The following is a 23730-nucleotide window of genomic DNA, read 5'->3' on the forward strand; positions in this document are numbered from 1 at the left end:
CCAAGTATAAATATATGTTCCCACTTCTAATTTTTCATTCTTACAACTTTTCCACTTCTCTCAAGACCTCTAGAAGGTTCCACATATTTCACTTACATAAATTCAAGGAAAATCAAAGATCCAATACCAAAACTAGTAGAATCAAATGCAAGAATGCTAATAAAGGATGATGGAAGCTAGAAATTTCTTTGGAAGTGGAGCTAGGATTTTCTCCAAGTAAAGTACCTTCATCAAAAGCCCATTCCTACACAATCAAAGGTGAGTTTTATGATTATTTCATGTTATTAAGAGTATTTAATGGTTGAAAGACTTAGATTATGGAAGGAAGTAGGAAATGGGTTACAAAAATGAGAATAGTGGTATTCTTGAATATTAGTTTGACATCAACCATAATTCTTGAGATGTTATGAGTATAATCTTGTTATGAATGGTATTAAGGATGTTGGAGAAGCATTATATGAGGATGAACGTGGTGTTGTATTATGGCCATAGTTATAGATGACTTTGAGAGGAAACTTTGAGAATTGAATAATGACTAACTTAACAACGTTTATCGATTATGATATTGTAGGTGTGTTGTTGATGTTTGGGAGTTGTTATATTATATGGAGAAAGTTTTAGAAACAAAGGAGATGCTGCCCAATTTTTGTTAGCATTAGCTTAAGCTTAAGTATGTTTTCGATTATCTAATCTTAGTACGAATTCTCTTGAATGTAGAATCGTGAACATTGGAGGGGAGTGTTGGATTGATAAAGTAGGAGAAACGTATAGGTATGTGAGGCTAGTCCCTTCTTTTTCTAAGGCATGCCTCTTATAATATGACTTCCTTTGACTTTCCATGATTTTCTCATATTCCGGAAACTATGAGTCTTTGATTATTAAAAGCTTCTCATGAAATAAAGATAAGAAATACGTTGTGAATATGACAATGATGATGATGAGTCTAAGTCTAGAGATTCCAAAGCTTATGATACGATATTCCAATGAAGCTAATGGTTTCTTGATGTTATTCATTGTTGCTAGACTCACCTTATAATGCTAGTTCCTTCAAGGTGAGGCATGACGATCATGACTACTCTATAATGGAATCGGGGGTCCTCGACCTTACGTCACCTCGATAGAGTTATAATTTGTACTTGAGTTCTAATGTATGCTTTATGTTAAGTATATGATGATTAGCTTACACCGTGCCTGTATGGCTGGGTAGACACCGCTAAGACGGGCGACATATACACCATGTCTAGATGGCATGGGCAGACACCACTAATGGGCGACATGAGATGGTCACCCCAGACGCGGGAGGTCTGGACGCAGGCTAATGATGATCAGACCGTACCTATATGGTCGGGAAGCTTATATATGCATATTTGACGTGATATTGTTTATGATGTAAGTTAACATGTATTACTCTGTTTTGAGTGACACTCAGTTGCAGGTTGTTTCCTTACTTACTATTCTCTTATCTCTTCGACATTTTATTATTGAACATGCCTTACATACTCAGTACATTATTCGTACTGATGTCCTTTCTTTTTGGACGATGTGTTCATGCCCACAGGCAGACAGGGAGGCGGCCCAATTCACAGAGGTCTATCAGCAGCTGCACAGAGGCACTCCATTATTCCGGAGGTCTCAGTTATTAATGTATTCTTTTGTGTATATATACTTGGGCATGACGGGGTCCTGTCCCGTCCTTATGTCTCAGCACTCTAGTAGAGGCTCATAGATACGTATGCGTGGGTAGTTGTTATCTCACAAATATATCAGTGTATATCCTTGCACATTATTTTTGTTTCTGCGAGGGCTTATGCATATTCATGTATTGCCTTGGAGATTATATGTGTCCAGGATGAGTATGATGACTAGCATAATGAGTGGTGCTCAGTAGCCAGCTCCGGGTACCCGTCATGCCCCTCTAGTCGGGTCATGACAATGTTGGCGAAAAGATTGATACAATGCACCAATCTCCAAACTTACGGAGCAACTTGCCCGACACAAATTCGATAACGGCGACAACAATCCTCTATTAACTGAGGAATGGGGAAAGAATAACCAATTGCAAAAGGGTATATGTAAACCAGGGAGTAACCTGCGACATGATGGTTGATTCTTGTCCCATGGCTAGCTTGGACGACGTCGATATCAGCATCCAAGTTACAATCATCCCAAACCTTGGGGATAGTGGCAACATCAACAAATGATTCGAAGCTCTCTACGAATTCAAGATGGTTTGAAACCTTACAATCGTTTTGGTACTTGAAGCCAGCGGAGAGAATGTCAGCGGCAAGAAAATCAAGCTCTTCACTGGGACTAAAAGCTATCGTTGGAGATGGTGGCAAAGAATGGGATGGAGACGAAGGATTGGCAGGAGTTTGCATTAACAAAGGAACAAAAGACATTGCTGAAAAAGTTTTGGGAGAAGTTCCAAAGGAGATCTCCAAGGACCTAATTTAGGGTTTTTGTTGTTATGAAGAGGATAAGTCTTACGATCCGTTCGGTTGTTATTGTGTTTCCAACCCTTTTGTTCCCTTTTCGAGCTTTATTAGCTCATAATTTAACCGCGGGGGCCATTGGTATGCTTCCCGGGGTCATCGGGCTTGATTTGGGTAAGTTTTGGAGAAATTTGGATTTTAAGTAAAAATCATTTGACTCATAGTTGACTTTTGGGTAAACGGACCTTTTTGGAGAATCCGTAAATTCTATGAGGTCCGGAGGGTCTTTTAGAACTTGTGTGTATATTCAGTTTGGTTCCCAATGCACTCGGGTTCATTTCGGGACTTGGGTTGGGAAGTTGATGTTGAGGTATCGGGGGTTGACTCAGTCACCGAGACCTCCATTGGGAATTCCGAGGCTACGAGTGTGTTCGTAACATGTTTTTATGTGTGTCTACATATGTGGTATGTGAGCCGATGACCTCAGGTTATAGTCAGGATTTTGGGTTGAGATTGTGATTTTTGGGGAGTTTTCTGGTTCTGGTGCCCCGTTATAGCAGCACTAGTATCGCAGCAGTGGCACCGCTAGAGCGGTGGCCATGCCGCGGAAGCAGCTAGTGCATATGGTAGTTGACAGCAGCAGCGGTTTGAGTGAGTGTCCAAGCCGGAACGCCGCAGCGGTCTCGTTGTCGCAGGAGCGGGCATCGGGCAGATACATTCATTAATTGAGTATTAAAAGCCCTAAGTCCCTCATTCTTTATTATTTTGACTTTAGTATTATTGGGAGTATTTCAAGGTAATTCTTGGGGGAAAATCTTTGTGGTAAGTCCTTCTATCTTCTTTGCTATTCCAATTTCCATAATCACCTTAGGATTCCATTATCATACTAGTTCACTAAGAGTTTAAGAATTAAAAGAGGGTTCAACGAGTTGTTCTTTCTAGGCTTTGTAATCATGATTTATTGATTGGGTTAGCTTCATTAAGCATGAAATTGATGACTAAAGTCTATTATTGCTTTATTTCTTCCTAATTAGTGGCTAAATTTATGGGATTCAAAGTTAGAGTTCATACCCAAATTTGGGGGTTTTGCCAAGAATTCGAATTTGAGTATTTTGTTAGTTCTTCTAGCTTATTATTGATGGGAATTGATCATCTAGGACCTTAATTTCTTGTTGGGACCTATAGGATCAAAATTCCATCTTCCTAGTTTATAAAACTCATTCCATAGGTTGAGATTCGGGTTTTGAATAGAATTAAGGGTTAATTGATGTTCTTTTTTATTCTAATTGCATATTTCAGATATGATTAGACTTCTATTATCACGAGTAGGGCTAGGCGTTTGGTATTCGGTTCGGTATTTTTAATGTTCGGGTTCCGTAATTCGGTAATTTGTAATTGAAAGTATATACCAAATACCGAACTTTCAAACTTCGATTCGGTAATTCGGTACTCGGTAAATCAAATTTCGGTTCGGTACGGTATTCGGTAATACCATTTTTTTGCTAGTAGCTGCATTCATTCATCATGTGCAAGAGATATTTTCAATATACAAGCTTACTGCTAAACCGAGCTAATTAGATGCAATCTGGTTATAGTTAGTGAGGCAGTAAAGAGGCAATGAGCCATCACCACCTAACTGTCAAGTTAGCATCATTATCCAGTTAGCTTCCTCATCAGCATCCAATAAGCAGTGCCACACTATCAAATAGTTGTACAAATTCTTTTTTACAAACTCAAAGTTAAATTTATCGCTTGAAATTTGAAGTCAAGAGAACTAATATAGTTGTGCTTTGTGTATATTCATGACTTTCTACATCCTAATAATGTTTGGTTGCAAATCCTACTTTTTTTGTTGCTTCTCTACACTAGAATGCCAGTAACAAAAGAAGCAATGAAAGTTCCCAAAATAGCAAAAGTGATAATTGCTCCAAAGTTTGAAAAGAACAGTTCTGCTTACAGCATCAGTAAAGCCATACTGTTAGCAATACAAAAACCAAAAACAGGTTGCGTACCGAGTAAGTACCAAGAGAAGAAAACTTACAGGTGATAGACTAAATCCTGACTGAGTAAGCAAAGAAGGTCAAGGAAAAGAAAAGAAACTGAATATTTAACCACCGTACATGGAACAAAAATAATTATCTGCAGGAAAGAATCTAAATGTGGATATAATATGATCGGTGGAAATAAGAAGAGGAAGAAAACTTCTTCATGGAAGTTAAACCACGCCCTGCCAAGTAAGAAGCAAAAAAGAAAAACAGGGTCAAAAGTCCAGCAACACAAATCCATAAAACTAAATAAAATCTTTAAGAACTAAATGGTGATGAAAATTCAAAAAACTACCTAATGCTTGTTTCTGTATTTGAAACATTAGCCAATCGACCTACAATAAAACCTGCAGCAAAGAAATACAAGCAACATAAGTTTCAATATGTTCCAAGCTAAAGGGCACCTCAGTTGGTCAAGTCAAATGGAAAATGCTCAACAATCTTGGTAAAAAAAGTACTCAAATTGCATTTTACCACTCATTAGATTAGTGAGCTATTACCAACATTAACATAGAAAAATGTCACCATCTAAAACTAGTTAGGTTTTAGCTATGTGAACATTCTATTCAATCTAATACTCAATTTAAGGTTTGTCCAAAGCTCGAGACCACAGAAACAAACAACAATCCAAACAAATTAACCAGACTCCTTGGCGTATAAACGCACGAACAACGACTAAGCTTCCAACTAGTTAGGCAGTAAAGAGGCATTGAAACAGCCAAGTTCATTATAATGAACAAGCCATCGAAATTAAAGCTACTTTGTTCAATTCCACTTAAACTAACAATTCATTAACAGATTACTTGAGGCATCTTGCGATTACAAATCAAGAACGAGGGAATCTTTTGAGCTATCAGCCATATCTAAAAAGAATTTAAGATGTGTCAACAATTAAACTAAGTAAAAAAATATAAAAACAAAATACAAAAACTGAAAAACATACCAAGTTCAAGTTTCATAAGATCATTAAAAGCTTCTTCAACATTTACGGGATAAGGCTCATTTCGACGCCAATCTTGAAGACAAATAACAACTTTCACCAATTCCGGAGTCAAATAATTCCTATATGAATCAAGAATACGGCCCCCGGTGCTAAATGCACATTCCGATGCCACACTAGAAATAGGAATTGCCAACACATCACGAGCCATCTCGGAAAGAATTTTATATCTAGGAGAATGAGCTTTCCACCATGATAAGATATCAAAATTATCCTTATCATCATTATCATCATCATTCAGCTTTAGTTCTTCACTACGATACTTTTCCAACTCCGACTTACCACCCAAACCTGTACCATTTTGTTTGTTCCTCTTCATTTGGATCCTATTTCTCACTTTTGTTGATTTTGTGCTAGTGCTATAGCTAGATCAATATGATGTTTGACCCGATGAATCAGAGAGAGAAGATGTGCGTCGAGATGCATTAGAGAATTTTTCTACATACTCTTCAAACATAGATTTCACGTAATTCACCACTTCATCTTTTATTTCACTCCCCTTTTCATCTCCAAACATATCCTCAAGTGTGTCGCCAACATACTCAAGTTTTTTATGACGATCTAAGAGAGAGGCAATAAAAAACACCTTATTCATTTTTTCAGGAGCACCCTAATACTTGACAAACTTTTCTATTTTTTTTTCTCCCATTTTTGCCAAAGAAGGATCATCGTCTTCCATACACTCTCTTAAATGATTGTGAAGCTCAATTATATCTTCAAAGTGACCATTAGAAGTGACATAAAGTGAACCTGAAACCTTCTCAGTTAGATCATAAAACCTTTTAAGAAATATTACCATGTTTCTCACCTTTTGCCAATCATCACTTTCAAGTACACCTGCAATACTTCCATCTTCACAAACATGAGTAGCAAGATAAGTTGACAATCCACCATTTTCAAGTTCAAACCTATCAAATTCACTCTCAAAATATTGTGCGGCATCCAACATCAAGTAGGTCGAATTCCACCGGGTCGAAACATCTAAACATAATGACTTCTTACTGTCTATGTTTTTTAGTTCACAATATTCCACAAATTTTCTAACCCTTGCGGCAGATTGTCTAACATATTTCACCATTTGCCTAATACGTTTGATAGATGGACCAACTTCTTTCATGCGATCTTGCATAATAAGATTCAAAATGTGAGCCATACATCTCACGTGAAGATGGTTACCACATTTCATGTTAGATCCCTAATTAACCATTTGTTTGTGTAACTCTTTCACCATGACATCATTAGAAGAAGCATTATCTACAGTTATAGTGATTATTTTCTCCAATTTCTAATCAAGCAAACACTTACTAATACAACGGGCTGTTTCGTCACCCTTATGACTAGTGACAACCTGAAAGTTTAAAATTTGTTTATGCAAGAGCCAATCACTATCAATAAAGTGCACTATCAAACACATATAATTTATTCTCTGTATAGAAGTCCATGTGTTTATGGTTATAAAAACTCTTGGTGATGTTTCTTTAAAATACTTTATAAAGTTTTGTCTCTCTTCACCAAAAACTACATAACAATCCCTAGTCGCTGTTCTACGGGAGGGAACTCGGAATAAAGGTTAGGTTTTTGTCATAAACTTCTTAAAACCTTCCTTTTCAACAAAGCGAAAAGGAAGCTCATCAAGAATTAACATCTCAACTAAAGCCCTCCGAGATACCTCTTGATCAAAAGTCGAAGTTGCCCCATCACCCTTTTCGCCTTCTAATGGAAAGTTTAAATTTGATTGTTTGTACTTGGAATTGGAAGTGTCAACCTTATTTGTATTTTTAGGAAAAGTTTTCAAATGTTTATTCAGTCCACTTGTTCCATTTCTAATTGGATCAGCTAAGAGAACTTTACCACAATATTTGCACTTTGCTTTATTAATTCCATCTTCTATGAGCTTATCATAATGTGGCCAAGCAGAAGATCTTGGTTGTATAGCTTTCCTCTTCACATTCATTGGATCTTTCTCCACTTTCGGTGTTGAATAAAGAGACTCAGTAATAGGTGCGCTTCCACTGACATTGGCTGTTCGACTTGCGTCATCTTCCATCTAAACATAGAAGAGATTACAAATGTTATAAAGCATAAATTGGAAGGGATTAAGTATAATTTCTATCATACAATTCAACAAACAACAAAGGAGAACATATCTAATCAATTAGTGGATTAAGTATTTTAAATCAACATGATTAGGAAAAGGATACAAATTGCGACACAGTATCTAAATCAGCCTATTACTTTCTACTTCTAAATCAGCCTATTACTTTCTACTTCTCCTGAAAAAGATACTGTTAAAAGGTATATAATTTTTTTTAAAAAAAATGATTACAGTAACAATCAATTTTAAAAGATTACATTGTTTCAAAAGGTTATAATATTTCACAAAAGATATATCCTTCTGGTAATCAAAATCTCAAGATACTTAATCAATACATAAAGCGCATATGTGTCGTGAATATTTTATAAGATTCTGTAAGTAATTAAATTAAAATCCCAGCAGTAATAGTTGGCAAAATAAAATCATCCTATTACCTTCCTTTATCTTCTCCACGAAAGATTGGGGATTAGAATACAACGAAATTGAAGAAAAAGAGACTTGGAGTAGAGGTGATAGGGATTACCAGATTAGGGATTTTTTGTGTGTGGGTCGAAATTGAAGAACAAATGGGTATTGAAGAAAAAGAGAGTTGGAGGCGAGGTGATACCAGACTAGGGGAGCTTTTGTGTTATAGTGTTAGGGATTTAGTGAGAACTGCTGGATGAGTATTGATTTTTACTCCTTTAGGCTTTTGTGATTTGGGCTGGACTAGGAATTTTCACAATGAGCCTTTACTCCTTTAGACTTTATTCGTATTTATTTCGATATTCGGTATTTACCGAATTACCTAACGGTATAATTGTAAATACCGAAAACCGAAATTGAAATATTAAATTTTATATTTCAGTCTCGAATACCGAATAAAAAAATTGAATTACCGAATATTGAAATAGCCGGTTTGGTTCGATAATTCAATTTTTGGTATTTTATGCCCAACCCTAATCACGAGGCTCAAAGGAAAGGAAATATTAAGGTGTGATTGTTAGAGACTTTGTTGTTCGGCTTTCTAGGTAGATTACGATTTATCCTATGGTGAGACTTCGATTAGCGAAACATATATTTAGATGAGAATGCATGTAAACCTTCGGGTATGAAGTTGGATTGGATATTGCCTTAGGTTGGGCCTTGTTATATGATTTGGGGCTAGCCATCCCGTTGTGTTGTGAGTTATCTTGTTCTATTTGTTGGTGGCTCGCTGCCACGTGGAGAAAGTAGATATTGTTGACTAGTGATATATCCTGATGACGATATTGTAGCACCTTACTTCTTGTTGTTTCGAGACGAGGATTGGGATACTATTGTGGCTTATTGTGTAGCCTTTTTATTGTTATTGTTAGTGTGACCATGTGTGGTATTGTTAAGATTGATTTGATTATTGACATTGAACCCATACATTGCACGCATTCTTATCCTTCATGATATATTATTGGTACATTGATGATATACAAAGAAACATTGTTATGAGCTAGGCTGAGTTGGATGAGAGTGGCATGAGGACCAATGTCCGATGTTTATCCCAAAATCAAGGTATGAGTACTGGTAGAGATTGCCGAGGTCTTTGCCAGAATAGTGAGGAATGGTACATGGACTTAACGGGTCCCCCATAGGTTGTGCTGCCGAGATGTGATGTTCCATCGCCAGAGTACATGTGTATCGGTGCATATGCATTGCATCCATATTTCATACATTACTACATTACCTTTGGCTTTTTATGATATTCTTGTGATATAGTTGTGATATACAGATTCGGATTGGATGTACCTAGACTTGGTATAGTTGGGTTTAGATGCTATAACATAGGTGATGACTTGTACTTGGTTACTGGCTTGTGTTGACTTATACCTTGTTGATTTACCTGTTTATCTTACTTTAGTGTCTTGGTATATGTTAGCTAATATTAGTCGGCCTGTGATACCTCAGTACGTGTTATTTGTACTGACCTGTACTTGTTGCATTCTTTTATGAATGCAGAGTATCAGGTGGGATCGACGTCTAGCCCTCGTGGCTGAGAGTTCGAGGCTGTTGATTCGAGTCTGTTGGGGTGAGCATGTGCACGCTTCGCTACCCAAAGACACTTCTTCTATTATGTCTTACTTTGCTATTTTGAGACATTATTGAGACTATTGATGTATTATTATACTTCTAGACTTATAGATTTTAGTTAGATGCTCTTATATGACCAGACCCGATACTGGGGTGGTTTTTGATTTACTTCTGCACTCATTATATATTCATATGTTAGACTTGTTACTTGATCTGGTTTCGCTATTTATACTGCGTTTGTGAATGTTGGGTTAAAGGTTCGCCTACCGAGGTGTGATAGGTAGGTGCCCGCGCGACTTTGCGAAATTAGATCGTGACAAGTTGGTATTAGAACCCTAGGTTACCTGGTCTATAATACAAGAGAGTGTCTAGTAGAGTCTCGTGGATCAGTATGTTGAGCTCCGTACTTATCTATAAGAGGCTATAGGACATTTAGCAAACTTCACTTTCTTTCATTCTTTCGTGCGACTTCATTCAAATTGTTATCTAGTAGATTCCAATTGGTATCTGAACTTGCTTATCTCAATTACCCACGGAGGGTGGAAACTCGTCCTCGAATTCTTATGCGAATGGTCGACCTATGACGTGTTGTAGAATGGTACGAAATGTGTTATCTTGATTCGGACGCGTGATCCAGTTTAGTCTCTAGTTATGATCAGAGGATTCGATTGTGTGGAGTCGCGATTAGACTCGGTTGTTGTGCGGAGTTGCGATTAGACTCGTTTATTATGGGAGTTTGTGAGAGATGGTAAAGATAGTTCAGAGGGTTACAGGTCTCTGCGTTTCAGCGTTGGGTTTCTCGGAAGTGACAAAGTGCATTAATGGCTTAATAATAGTGGGTTGCTCAATGATATGATCAGTTTGACTTCAACTTGGTTAAGCCCTAATGATAGTGTGTGTGACACTGATGAACTAATGGTAGTTCAACGATTCAGCAACGGTAGAGTATTAGACTTCGGTATGTGAGAACAAATGTAAGTTCGGTGATGACCATCGAATGTGGGCAAACGTATTGTGATCGTGTGTAATAAAGAAAAGAAGTTGACAATAAGGACATAAAGTAAGACTTTTGTGAAAACCGTGTAGCAAAGTGAGACTTCATAGAACATCTTAGACATGAGTACTTTTTGTAAGATTGGGAAGGAAAAAAATGGAAAAATACAACGAATGCACCCTAAACTATACTAAAAAAGTCGAGTTCACACTCCAACTAATAGGGAGACCTATTGCCTCCCTAACCTTGTTCAATGTGATATTATTACCATCCTAGAAGGTGAAACCCAATCTTATGGCAAGCCAGTGGTTTGCACGCGTCGCCCCGTCAAAAGCCTACTAAATTCTTAATTATTTACTCTCTTTTTTCCTTTCACAACTTTCCTTTTATTAATCATATATTTTCACATTAATTAACCTATTAAAATTTAAAATCCCTAAATAAGTGTGATGGACTCGACGGCGTGGCAATCGGGTGGTTGAGGCTTCTCCGCCCCTGACTTTTCACACTAGCCGAGAATCGTCGTCCTCAAAGCTAATTTTGGAATCATGGTAGATGACATTGGGAAGTTGAGGTTTAAACCCCAAATCCTTACAGACCTAAAGAGAAGTGCGCTTGAAAGTCTGGCCACTTTTGCGCACAATTTGTAATGTTTTTCTTCTTCGAAGATCGGGATTTTCTATGTGCCGAATAATGGATTTCCTATGGGATTAATCGTATTCTACGATGGATTTTCGATCGATTTAGGCAAAAAAATCACGAATTTTATGCACAGAGAGCATGGGGTTTCCTCTAAGAGTCGTTGTCTTCTTCAATGATTTTCCTGATGGGCTTCTCCGGTTGGTTCTCCGATGAGTTTAAGCAGAAATATCATGAAATTTTCGATGGAAGTATTCAACTTTTCCACTCCTTTCAATTTTCTTCCATAAAATTCCTCTCTCAAAGTTTCAAGGGAGAGGCCTAGAGATGCTTCCAAAGCAGATGAAGTGAAGCAACATGAGAAAGGCAACTGCTGTTGAAGAAGGCGCAAAAATAGGGAAAAGGGAAAAAGTTTTTAAAAAAGTGGGGCTCACAATTAAATAAGAAAGGGAATCTGACATAATTAATGCATTAGAAATTACTATATACTAAGAAGAAGATTAAGAACACTTAGTTATACAACGACCAATAAAATAGTGCCATGTGTGTAATTGAATCATTTTACTATTCTTTTTTCTTCTTCTCACACACCTTAAGGAAGGTGATGCACTCTCTTTGCCATGTCACCTTCTAGGGTGGTAATAATATCACATCAAACAAGGTTAGGGGGTAATAGGTCACCCGATTAGTTGGAGTGCGAACTGAACTTTTCGGGTATAGTTCAGGGTGCATTTGATGTATTTTGCCAAGACAAAATTATTATCTGACATGGTTGTCAGGATAAGGTTGCAATTGATGCGAGGGTGAAATTCGTGTTAGGTTGTGGAAGGTAAAAAGGGTTCGGCATGACAGAACGGTACCAATGGAAGTGGTCGCCTAAGCTATGGTTATCATGAAGTATTGAATCTTGTAGAAATAATTAGGCATGGTTTGGTAACAGTCGTACTTACAGGTTCACGTGATATCTCGGGAATATGGTACTAAAGTTCATTCTTGATATAAGCTCATTGATGTTAAAGGACTACTTTGTTATTAAGTGAATGCTATGGCCACATCGTTTGATCGGTAAATTTGATTGGGTTGTAGACCTTTGAGGAGCAAGTAATCGACTAATATAAATGACTTCAATTACAGGCGAATGCGATGAGTCAATGAATTGAGGAGTTACTGGTTGTTTCACTTAGATTTAAGGAGAAACATGGATATTGTTTTGTGCTTCGTTTGGCTAAGATAGATGATTAGTTTAGAGGATCAGATGTATTTGAGTGTTTATTGATTGATAGTGATAAAGAGATTTGAAATGAAATATGGGAACTGAAGGATTGCAATGAGGCATCTTGCTATCGAGTTTAGGGGATTAAGGTTCGTAAGACTTGAGGGGAGGTAATATGGGTACTTGAGTCGTGTTTGGATTGCTAGAACATTATATCATGACGTACAGTACGGGGTGTGACTGATGAGGTTGATTGTTGTCTTCGAGGTTAAGGGCAAAAAGGAAATCGTTGAAGCAAGAGTTAGTGATGTGAGAGCTTGTTTGTGATTATACAGTGTAAAGAGGTCTTGAGAGTTTATGGATGAGTTGTATGTTCGGTTATGTCATAGACTAATAGAGGTCAGTGGTGGACTAATGTTGGGAACCTTGTATTCATTGTGTAAATTTGACTAGATCCTGCTACTAATGGTGTTATTACTCGGCTTATGTGATTGAATAAAAAGGATTGGCGTGCGAGTGGTTAGAGGTGTTCAGATGCGATAATTAAGATAAAAGGTGATTCTTCGAGGCCTAGTAATGTTAAGGATTTGATTAAGGGATTCGTACACATGGTACTTGAAATGGTAGATCAATGAGTTAAGTTCGGAATAACAATTCAGAAAGTGAGTAAGGCAATTCAGGCAAGGACGCTTCAGTGAGAAAGATGAGGATATTAGTAAGACTGTTATGTGATACGACGAATTTAGAGAGTGTTCAACTTAGAGTGTTAAAGCATTAAGGAAACTCTAATGTGCAGAGTGTGTGGTACGATCCTATCTCCAGGATTAATTTGGATAGCTTACAAGGTTTATGATTATGTGGTATTCGATGGAGTGGATTTGAGGATTGATTATGGTATCGATGATCGTGAAGTGATTAGAAATTAGGAAATTGACGAGTCGATAAAAGGTATAGTTGATCAAGAGTCAGCAAGAATAAGGTATATCTTGGGTTACTTGAGTCTATTTAGATGGTGGCGTCATTGTCTTGTAGATTCAGATGAGGTGTGATTGTTGCTGCTTGAGCTTAAGAAAGAAATCTAGAGGAATGGACTATGTGATATGATAGAGTTCTGTTAGGTTCATGATCAGCGACTAGTGAGATGCATATTTCAGGTAACCGACATGTTAAGGGTAGAGTTATATTTCCGAGATGAGACCATATTCGTGGTACTGTATTATGTTGCTAGTAATATTGACTGAACAGCTTGGGTGAGCATTTTGGATATTAAGGACTTGGGAATGGTTATGCTGAGTTGGCACCAGAGGTTGCGAGGTCTGATACTTTCGAAAATGTTATGGGTTGTCGAGGTATTTCCATGTAGGTTAAAAGGTTGTTATATGAGACAATAGGTTTTTAGCATCGAAAGGTTCGGATTGTATCCGATGTACGTATTGGGTAAGGTTAAGAAGCTCGAAGTTGCATTCACAAGATTTGGTTCTTCGGTACTCAGTGGACAAATTGGTTATGATTCAGCTTTTGGGAGTCGAGAGCGATAGACATGATTTGTTATGCGTGAGGAAAGGATTAGAATTGGCCACCACAGATGGGCGATAAGACTGTGGTTGGTTTCGGAAAATTGGAGTCAGTTCAAGTGACTATTAGGGGTATTCAAGGGTGGTACATTCATTCTGGGCTATGTTTATCTTCCCAAAAGGATCTCTGGGTTTCTAGTAAAACACCTGTAAGGATTCGATGAGTTTCGATTCAGATATGACGTATGGAAGGTTTACCGAGTTTTATCAGGGTTTACAAGTGAATTTGAAGATATTGTTACTGAGATCAGTTATTCGGGTACTATATGGTTACAATGGGATTGATAATGATTGAGTAGGTGCTATGGTTGTGATATGTCTTTAGAGTGATCCAATGGTTTCCTACAGGCTTAGTTGGTAAGGTATTCAGTGGTATGTTCCTGTATTATGATTTGAGGGTTAAAAGACTTGGAACTAGCCATGTTGGCTGTGAGTAAGATCAGTTTTGATAGGATTGCATAGAATTCTCAGATGCAGCCAGGTTCATTTCAAGCAAGAGTAAGTCATAGTTTTGGGCTTGTGGTGTGTGTTTATGTGTTTCTAAGGAATCGCGGTGCGAGTAACGGCTTTAGCAGATGTGGGAGAAAGAGTTAGCGGAATCAGAGTATTTTGTCGGGTCAGAATGGACTAGGGTTGTGCCATGTTTCAAAGGATTGCATGGCTTTGGGAAAGTGTTTGTGGGGCCTACTGATCGTGTTCAGAGTTGTGGTTTTACCATTCGTTTATTGAGGATCAATTATGAAGGAAATTTGAATACGGAGATACGAGAGTTGGATCTTGAACTAAGTTTAAAGAGTTGTGACTAATTAAGTGAGTGCGCAGGTTCTTCTAAAGATTACACCCATGTAAGTTGTCATGTGATTTGGGGAAGAAGGGCAAGTGAGCCCGAGGTGTATTGGCCTATTTGAGACTATCAGTTGTATTGATCCTGTGCTTTATAAGTTAGTTTTCACCAGGCTGGTTCAGATGTTCATCCGATTTTCCATGTTCCTATGTTGAGGAAGTACCATTCTGATAGTTTCTATATCATTCACAGGAATTCAGTTTTGTTCGATGAGAATCTTCCCTATAAGAAAAGTCTGACATGCGCAACCGATATCCTCAGTTATTTGCCGATTCAGGTACTTTCCCGTCCCCTCTTCCTTTTCGCTCGAGGATGAGTGATTGTTTAATTTGTATCTGATGTAATAACTCGTTCGGTCGCTATTTACGTTTCCTACACTTTTGATCCCTTTTCTAGCTTTATTAGCTTATATTTGAACAGCGAGGGCCGTTGGCACGCTTTTCGAGGTCATCAGACTTGATTTGGGTACGTTTTGGGAAAATTTGGCTTTTAAGTGAAAACCATTTGACTCATAGATGACTTTTGGATAACGGACCTTTTTCGAGAATTCTTCGATTCCGAGAGGTCCAGAGGGTCTTTTAGAATATGTGCATATATTCGGTGCGGTTCTCAATACACTCGGGTGCATTTTGGGACTTAGGTTGGGAAGTTAATGTTGAGTTATCGGGGCTTGACTCAGTCACCGAGACCTCCGTTGGGAATTCCGAGGCTATGAGTGCATTCCTAGCGTGTTTTTATGTGTGTCTACATATGTGGTATGTGAGCAGATGGCCTCGGGTGATAGTCGGGAGTTTGGATTGAGATTTTGATTTTTGGGGAGTTTTCTAGTTCTGGTGCCCCGCTATAGCGGTGGCCATGCTGTAGAAGTGGCTAGTGCATATAGTAGCTGACCACAGCAGCAGTCTGAGTGAGCGTCGAAGCGAGACCGCCGCAGCGGTCTCGTTGTCGTAGGAGCGAGCATCGGGCATCGGGCATCAGGCAGATACATTCATTAAATGAGTATTAAAAGCCCTAAGTCCCTCATTCTTTATTATTCGACTTTAGTATTATTGGGAGCATTTCAAGGTGATTCTTGGGGGAAAATTGTTACAGCCCGTAATTTTGGAGAAGCACTTATTAAATTTGAACGTAAGTATGTCGAGCTATGGCGAAGTAAAACAACTTTGGATTATGAGGAACGAAGCATTATTGAGTATATTGTATAAGTAAAGGATGAATTATGATCTTGAAAGTCGTAATCGGGAAGGACAACCTTGGAACCAAAGGAAATGACTCTCATCAAGTATAATAAATGATAAATATCATCTATGGAAAGTCTAAGGAGATTCCGGGATCAAGCAAATCGAAGAAAATAAGTTGTCGAAAATTTGGAAAAAATTAGTAGAATTTTAGACAAAATTATTGGGTCAACTTTGGACGGGTATATCTCCTAGTATATTAGGAGTTGTAAAGTGGTTCAAAAGCCTAAAATGAAGTTCGTCGAGTCTACTTTCCAAAGCAATAAACCACTCATCGATACGACATTGGAGTAGAGAATTATGGACGTTACAAGTTAGGTTGACAGAGCAGAAATGCGTGCTACAGTAACCGCTTTGCTACAGTGGCCGTGCTGATACAGTAACCGGATGCTACAGTACCGAACCGACTCTAGAACTTAAAAGAGGGGTTTCACCCCTTATTTTTCATCCAAACACCTCTAGAAGATTTCCCCAACCCTCTAGAATATTTCCCCAACCTCCACCCACGAAATTTCACCTCAAATCAAGTAAAAACAACCCAATCTTCCATCAAGAAAGTTAGAGACTACAAGAGTAGCAAACCTATGGTGTTGTCTAGTGATTGGGGGTAAAGTGGAACTGAGGCAGCCATGATTCATGGGTTGTATGCACTGCTTAAGGTATGTATAAAACCCATTTGGTCGTGTGTTAGCTTAAATTGATGTTGATAAAGTTGTTTAAGGCTAAACACCGCAAGACTACATCAAAATATGTTAAGTTAAGCCACTGTTTTGTAGGGGCTGTTTTGAATGTTTAAATATGACTTCTAATGGTTGTAAGTTGTGGATTATAACCTGAATGTATTGTCCCTATGATTATTGGGAATATTCATATGTTAGTTGGAAAAATGGAGAACAAAATATATGAAATCTACGGACAGAAAGTAAAGGATGAGGCGTAGGAGCATGGATTGTTTTGGAATACATTTAAGGTTATTTTGAGCTAAATATGATATGGTAAATATATGCATATTTTTATGCAGGGTGCAGACTGAATTATGATAGGAGAGTTGGGTTTGGATGACGTTTGTTATTCGTTAAACGAGCTTGTCGCTCGATATGATTCTTAAAGTAATCAAAGAGGGTTATATTGGATTATATTGTAGTTATTGCTATTGTTGACTGTTGTTGTTGTTGCTGGGCTGTTTGATGACCCTTAGTGGTCTTTGGGATGTAGTATAAATAGGGGAGGTGCTGCCCAATTTTTCGAAGGTTATAACATTAGCAAGATATAATAGTTGCGACACTGTTTGTTGATGACAGTATCATTTCACTTGTTGTAGACACAAGAGGATTATGTTAAGCTTTATTGTGGTTGAGAAGGAGATTATCCAGGTATCTTAAGGCTATCCTTTCGTTCTTTTTGGCATGATCTATGACAAGCGCGAAGCGTAATGATATCCATAATGAATCCACTCCTAGATGTAGGATATCCTGAGTTCCTTGACTTCTTAAGCCCGAAGGGGCACTCATAAGTTGTATGATTTCATAACGATGTCTAATTCCTGAAGGGGACAGTCATAAGGTTTCCTTATACCTATGCATTTCACATTTGATTTTTGAGTCTCGAAGGAGACAAATGAAAAGGGGAAGAAGTTCCCATTTTTAAGAAAGGGGAAGAAGTTCCCATTTTTAAGAAAAGGGAAGAAGTTCCCGTTTTGAACTAAAGTTGCTCCGAAGGGAGTCTTTTGATGGTTTCCAAAGATTTTCATGCATTTGCATATTTACATACACGTACGACATCATTTCATGGGGAAGGGGAAAAGGGCTAAGGCGTTATATACTCGAACCACCTGATCAGCTGGTATACGATGATTATGATGCCCGAAGGGGCTGCCGGAAGGGGCCATTATGTTATTATGCCCGAAGGGGCAGCGAGCAGGGCGAAGGCATGCATTATATGTGTGTGTGTGTGTATATATATATATATATATATATATATATACACATGATGCATTAAAAGTTCATATGCACGTACATGATTCGCAGTGTTGATTACAGGTACAGATTAAGTCTGTTACTCTTTTATCATTCGAGTCGAGATATATTGTTTCAGGTTTGCCTTACATACTCGGTACATTATTCGTACTGACATCCCTTTGCTTGGGGGCGCTTTGTTTCATGCCACATGGGTGCAAATAGTAGAGTAAAGGACACTTTCCATAGGATGTTCCCGGGCTATCAGCTGGATTGGTGAACTCCACTTCTATTCGAAGGGTTGCTGATTCAGAGTACTTATGTATGTCCTCGAGTCAGATGCATTACGAGTATGTTGGTGCCCTGTCTGAACTTATGTTATGGTAACTTGGTCCTTGTTAGAGGCTTTTGCAGACAGTGTCCTTGGGATAGTGCGTCGAGATGTCGGCAGTTGTGTAAAGCGGCTATGTAAGTCGACGTGTTCATACGCATTCTTTTAAATATTTTATTGTGACTAAAGGTTTTCATTGATTTAACAATAAGAGAGAAGTCTCTGACATGATGAAGGAGTTCTATTAAAAAGTTTTCATCTTCTACTTGACGAGGGCATCATTTCATGATTTAAAGGTTCACAAAAAGTTGTGACTTATGAATAGAATGGTAGTATTGCACTTAGCCGAGTAGTGTCTTGAGTGTCAGTTGCGGCCCTCCAGTTTGGGCCGTGACAAAAATCTTTGTGGTAAGTCCTTCTATCTTCTTTGTTATTCCATTTTCCATAATCACATTAGGATTCCATTATTATGCTAGTTCATTAAGAGTTTAAGAATTAAAAGAGGGTTCAATGAGCTCTTCTTTCTAGGCTTTGTAATCTTGATTTAATTGATTGGGTTAGCTTCATTAAGCATGGAATTGATGACTAGAGTCTATTATTGCATGATCTCTTCCTAATTAGTGGCTAAATTGATGGGATTGGAAGTTAGGGTTCATACCAAATTTGGGGGTTTTACCTAGAATCCGAATTTGAGTATTTTGTTAGTTCTCCTAGCTTATTATTGATGGGAATTGATCACCTAGAATCTTAATTTCTTGTTGGGACCTATAGGATCCAAATTCCATCTTCCTAGTTCATAAAACCCATTCTATAGGTTGAGATTTGAGTTTTGAATATTAAGGGTTAATTGATGTTCTTTTTTATTCTAATTGCATATTTCGGATACGATTAGACTTGCATTATCACAAGGCTCAAAGGAAAGGAAAGACTAAGGTGTGATTGTTGGAGACTTTGTTGTTCGGCCTTCTAGGTAGGTTACGGTTTACCCTATGGTGAGACTTCGATTAGCGAAGCATATATTTAGAGAAGAATGCATGTAAACCTTCGGGTATGAAGTTGGGTTGGATATTGCCTTAGGTTGGGCCTTGTTATTTGATTTGGGCCTAGCCACCCTGTTGTATTGTGAGTTATCTTGTTCTATTTGTTGTTGGCTCGTTGCCACGTGGAGATAGTAGATATTGGTGACTAGTGATATCTCCTGATGACGATATTGTAGCACCTTACTTCTTGTTGTTTCGAGACGAGGATCGGGATACTATTATGGCTTATTGTGTAGCCTTTTTATTGTTATTGTTGGTGTGCCCATGTGTGGTACTGTTGAGATTGATTTGATTATTGACATTGAACTCAGGCATTACACGCATTCTCATCCTTCATGGTATACTGTTGATGCATTGATGATATACAAGGAAACAATGTTATGAGCTGGTCTCAGTTGGTTAGAGTGACGTGAGGATCGATGTTTGATGTTTATCCCAGAATCGAGGTATGAGTATTGGCAGCTATTGCTGAGGTCTTGGCCGGAATTGTAAGGAATGATATATGGACTTTGCGGGTCCCCCATGGGTTGTGCTGCCGAGATGTGATATTCCATCGTCGGAGTCCATGTGTATTGGTGCATATGCATTGCATCCATATTTCATACATTATTGCATTACATTGTACCTTTGGCTTCTTGTTATATTCTTGTGATATAGTTGTGATATACGAATTCGGATCGGATGTACTTGACTTGGCACAGTTGGGTTTAGATGCTATAACATAGGTGATGACTTGTACTTGGTTACTGGCTTATAATGGCTTATACCTTGTTGATTTACCTGTTTAGATTACTTTATTGTCTTGGTATATGTTAGATAATCTTAATCGGCCTATGATGCCTACCAGTAACTATTGTTTGTACTGACCTGCACTTGCTGAATTCTTTTATGAATGCAGAGTATCAGGTGGGATCAACGTCTACCCCTCGTGGTTGAGAGTTCGAGACTGTTGATTTGAGTCTGTTGGGGTGAGCATGTGGATGCTTTGCTACCGAAGACTCTTCTTCTATTATGTCTTACTTATTCTGAGACATTATTGAGACTATTGATGTATTATTATTACTTCCAGACTTATAGATTTTAGTTAGATGCTCTTGTATGACCATACCATATACTGGGGTGGTTTTTGATTTACTTTCACAATCATTATATATTCATATGTTAGACTTACGTTAGGTGCCCGCACACGAAATTGGGTCGTGACAATTAGTAGATGGCAAAATATGAATGAAGTTCTCACCTTTTACACCCCAAAAGTTATAAGTTGAAGGGTTTAAAGTTCTGATAGCAAACGGTTTCCAAAGCTGATTGCTACAGTGGTATAATAATGAGTAATCCACATTGTACAGAGTGCAGAACTGAAAATGTCTTTTCAGGCGGCGGAGCTGGACCTTCAGTGTTGCTACAATGGATCGATTTCATTTTTGGTTCAAATCCATTCCCCGGAGTCAATGATTTCCACTGGGAATTGGAGGGACTATTTGTATACAGTATAAAGCAGCGTACCATGTTTGGGTGCGGGAATAAGTGAGGGTATCTCGTCTTCATGTCCTCGTCTGCTTCCCAAGTCGCTTCTTCGGTATTATGATTTCACCATAGGACTTTAACCGAAGCTACATCTTTTGTTCTCAACCTTTTAACTTGTCAATATAAGATTTGCATAGGTTCTTCTTCATAAAACAACCCTTCATTGATTTCAATCTCTTCATTAGTCAAGACATGAGAGAGATCCGGTTTATACAACCTCAATATCAAAATGTGAAACACAGGATGCACCATAGCCATCTTAGATGGTAACCTCAACTCGTAAGCCACCTTCCCAACTCTTCTCTCGATTTCATAAGGGCCAATAAAATGACGGCTAAGCTTACCCTTCCTACCAAACCGCATTACTCCCTTCATCGGCGACACTTTCAAGAATACCTTGTGTTACGGTTCGCTTTTACGCGGATTAAGGCATAAAATTTACTACGAGGTTGTTGGTGCTCTAATTGGATTCTAATATTTTTAGAGTCGCCACCTAATTTATTTATGGAAAACTAGGAAAACCGGGTTTAAAGATTATTTTTTTCAAAATAAAAAATCTTTTGGACCAAAGTTCGAGGTAAGGGTTCTGGTGATCCTCTAGGGAAGGTTTTACGCACCCTAGTATTAAAGATCCGTAGAATACGGTTGACCTACAAGCTTCAATGTGTGATTAATGTACCTATTTGCTTAAAAGTGTTTAGTTTTCCGCACAAAAATGTCATTTTTTCATTCATATAATAATTTCAAGAAACAATTCGGCAAAAAGTCCCCTTATAAAAAGGGCTTTTGGTTTAGAAAATCCGCGTAAGTGTTCAACTCACTTTGTTGCTGGACTAGGACACACTCAGGGATTTCTCCCGTGTTGCACCTTATTTTTACCAAGGCTTAACAAAGCACAACTTATGGAACTCTAAAATGATTAATTATGTACAGAGTCGCCACCTAGCATTTAAGGTATACTAGGGTACCTATAAATTATTAATATATGCAGCTTAACATGGTCTACGAAAAAAAACGAGATTCTAGGTAAGTGTTCAAATTATTCCGAAGTGAAGGTGTTAGGCATCCTTCAGAATCCACAAATGTGGTTCCCGGCTGGACCAATTTAACTATACGAGGGATGTGTAAAAGGCTTGATTATTATTTACAAAAATATTAATAGAATTTAGACTAAAGAATAACTAATATGAATATTCATGTAGTGAAAGGTGTAAGTATTTACATATGTATAAAATACATATTACATGATTATTTACAAGTGAACAAAGTATACAATTACAGTGACTAACAATTTTAGCTTTACATGAATATATCGTAAAGGTATTTACTTAACAATGAACGAATATGACCGAACATAATGATTTTCGTTTTCAAAAGCTATAACGAGTTTAAGGGATGTTCACAAATATTCAAGAAATTATTTCAAAAAAGATGATTTAAGTTAACCAAAAAATGTCGAGAATATTAACAGATATAGCACAACATTGTGAATGATGTGATATAAATAAAGAATAGAAGAAAAGTTTAGCTTTGAAATGAAGTAATAACTGCCTAATATTAGTTTTTCTAAAACACATAAAAATTTAAATCATATAAGCAGATCATAAATAAATACTACCAACCTGCACCCTAAAAAAAGTAAAGTTTCATTATATTTTATGCTTTGTATAATTTTAAGGATGTAAAAAAAAATATAAACAAAGAATTTGAGAAGTTATTTGAACTTCTTTTGAGTGTCATCTTCGAGAAGTAACTCTGGATACCTGCATGAGACTTAGTAAAAATGTTAGTAAGAGAATAAATAACTATCGGATGAATTAAAGAAATAATGAATAAACTTAAAATAAAAACCCGTCTTTGTACATGGAAAGCCTTGGAAATCGACGAAAATTTCTTCATCGGCCATGCCTCTACGTCTTATACGCACGATTTCTTCTCACTCTCCATATCCAATATTATTTTCAAAATCAGCTAAAACAAAGTGTGTATGTATAAAATTGAGCACTGAAAGATCTTCCTACCTACCCAACTCGTTAACAGAGAGGGGCGGGATTTTTTATGACAAACGCAAAAGTATGTCACACTTTGGGATCTATAAAATGAAATGTAAAGAATAATTGACTAACTTAATGAATGAATGAATGGGTTTGTTGTTCGGTGCTATTGGTACAAGTATTTCATGGGGTAGATTTGAATTAGTAAAAAAAAAAAGGTATGTTACTTTGCTTTGTATTGTAGAGAGAGAGAAGGGAAGGGGCATGTAGGATGTGCGCGTTGATGGAGAGAAAGGTGAGGGGAGAGAAACTTGAAATCTGAAAAATGAGATATGTGGTGCGTGTGTTGTGTAGAAAATTAGGGAGAGAGATGACATAAAAATAGGAAAGAAAAGTTGGAAAAAGAAGGAGATGTGAGCATTTTTCAACCAAATTTGCTCAAAAATCAACACAAACATGTGTTTAGGTAGGAGATATAGAGAAAAGTCAAAAAGGAAGAAAGAGAGTGGGGGCCACGGAGAAAAAGAGGGGGAAAACAAATCTGAAAAAAATGAGGAGGAAAGAATGGTAGAGAAGTAAAAAAGGGTAGGAAAAATAAAGATGTAGAAAATGAGGAAGAGAGTGATGTGGGTTTTTTTTTTTGAAGAAGAAGAAGAGAGAGAGTGTCAAAATCTGAAAAATTAAGTGTGTGTGTAAATATGTGTGGAATAAAAAACAAAATTAAACCCTTCCCTTTCTTTTATAACATAAAGTGGTCCATTTTATT

General features: G+C 37.6%; 1 protein-coding gene and 1 long non-coding RNA gene across 2 annotated transcripts; both read right to left on the reverse strand.

The window, feature by feature from the left end:
• Positions 1 to 7047: 7047 nt before the first annotated feature.
• On the reverse strand, positions 7048 to 7524 carry LOC132639501 (uncharacterized). The gene has a single exon (XM_060355947.1). The coding sequence runs from the start codon at positions 7522 to 7524 to the stop codon at positions 7048 to 7050; it is 477 nt and encodes a 158-aa protein (XP_060211930.1).
• A 13176-nt stretch (positions 7525 to 20700) lies between these two features.
• LOC132640980 (uncharacterized) lies at positions 20701 to 23510 on the reverse strand. Its single transcript, XR_009582519.1, has 2 exons — positions 22834 to 23510; positions 20701 to 22733 (listed from the first exon to the last, which is right to left on the reverse strand). It is a non-coding gene; the product is annotated as an uncharacterized LOC132640980 (long non-coding RNA).
• Positions 23511 to 23730: the final 220 nt, after the last annotated feature.

Source organism: Lycium barbarum, chromosome 5 (assembly GCF_019175385.1).
Source record: "Lycium barbarum isolate Lr01 chromosome 5, ASM1917538v2, whole genome shotgun sequence".
In the NCBI taxonomy this organism is placed as follows: domain Eukaryota; kingdom Viridiplantae; phylum Streptophyta; class Magnoliopsida; order Solanales; family Solanaceae; genus Lycium; species Lycium barbarum.

Bases quoted from the DNA above. Each gene is read 5' to 3' on its own strand.
- LOC132639501 (XM_060355947.1), bottom strand. From the start codon at position 7,524: ATGGAAGATGACGCAAGTCGAACAGCCAATGTCAGTGGAAGCGCACCT.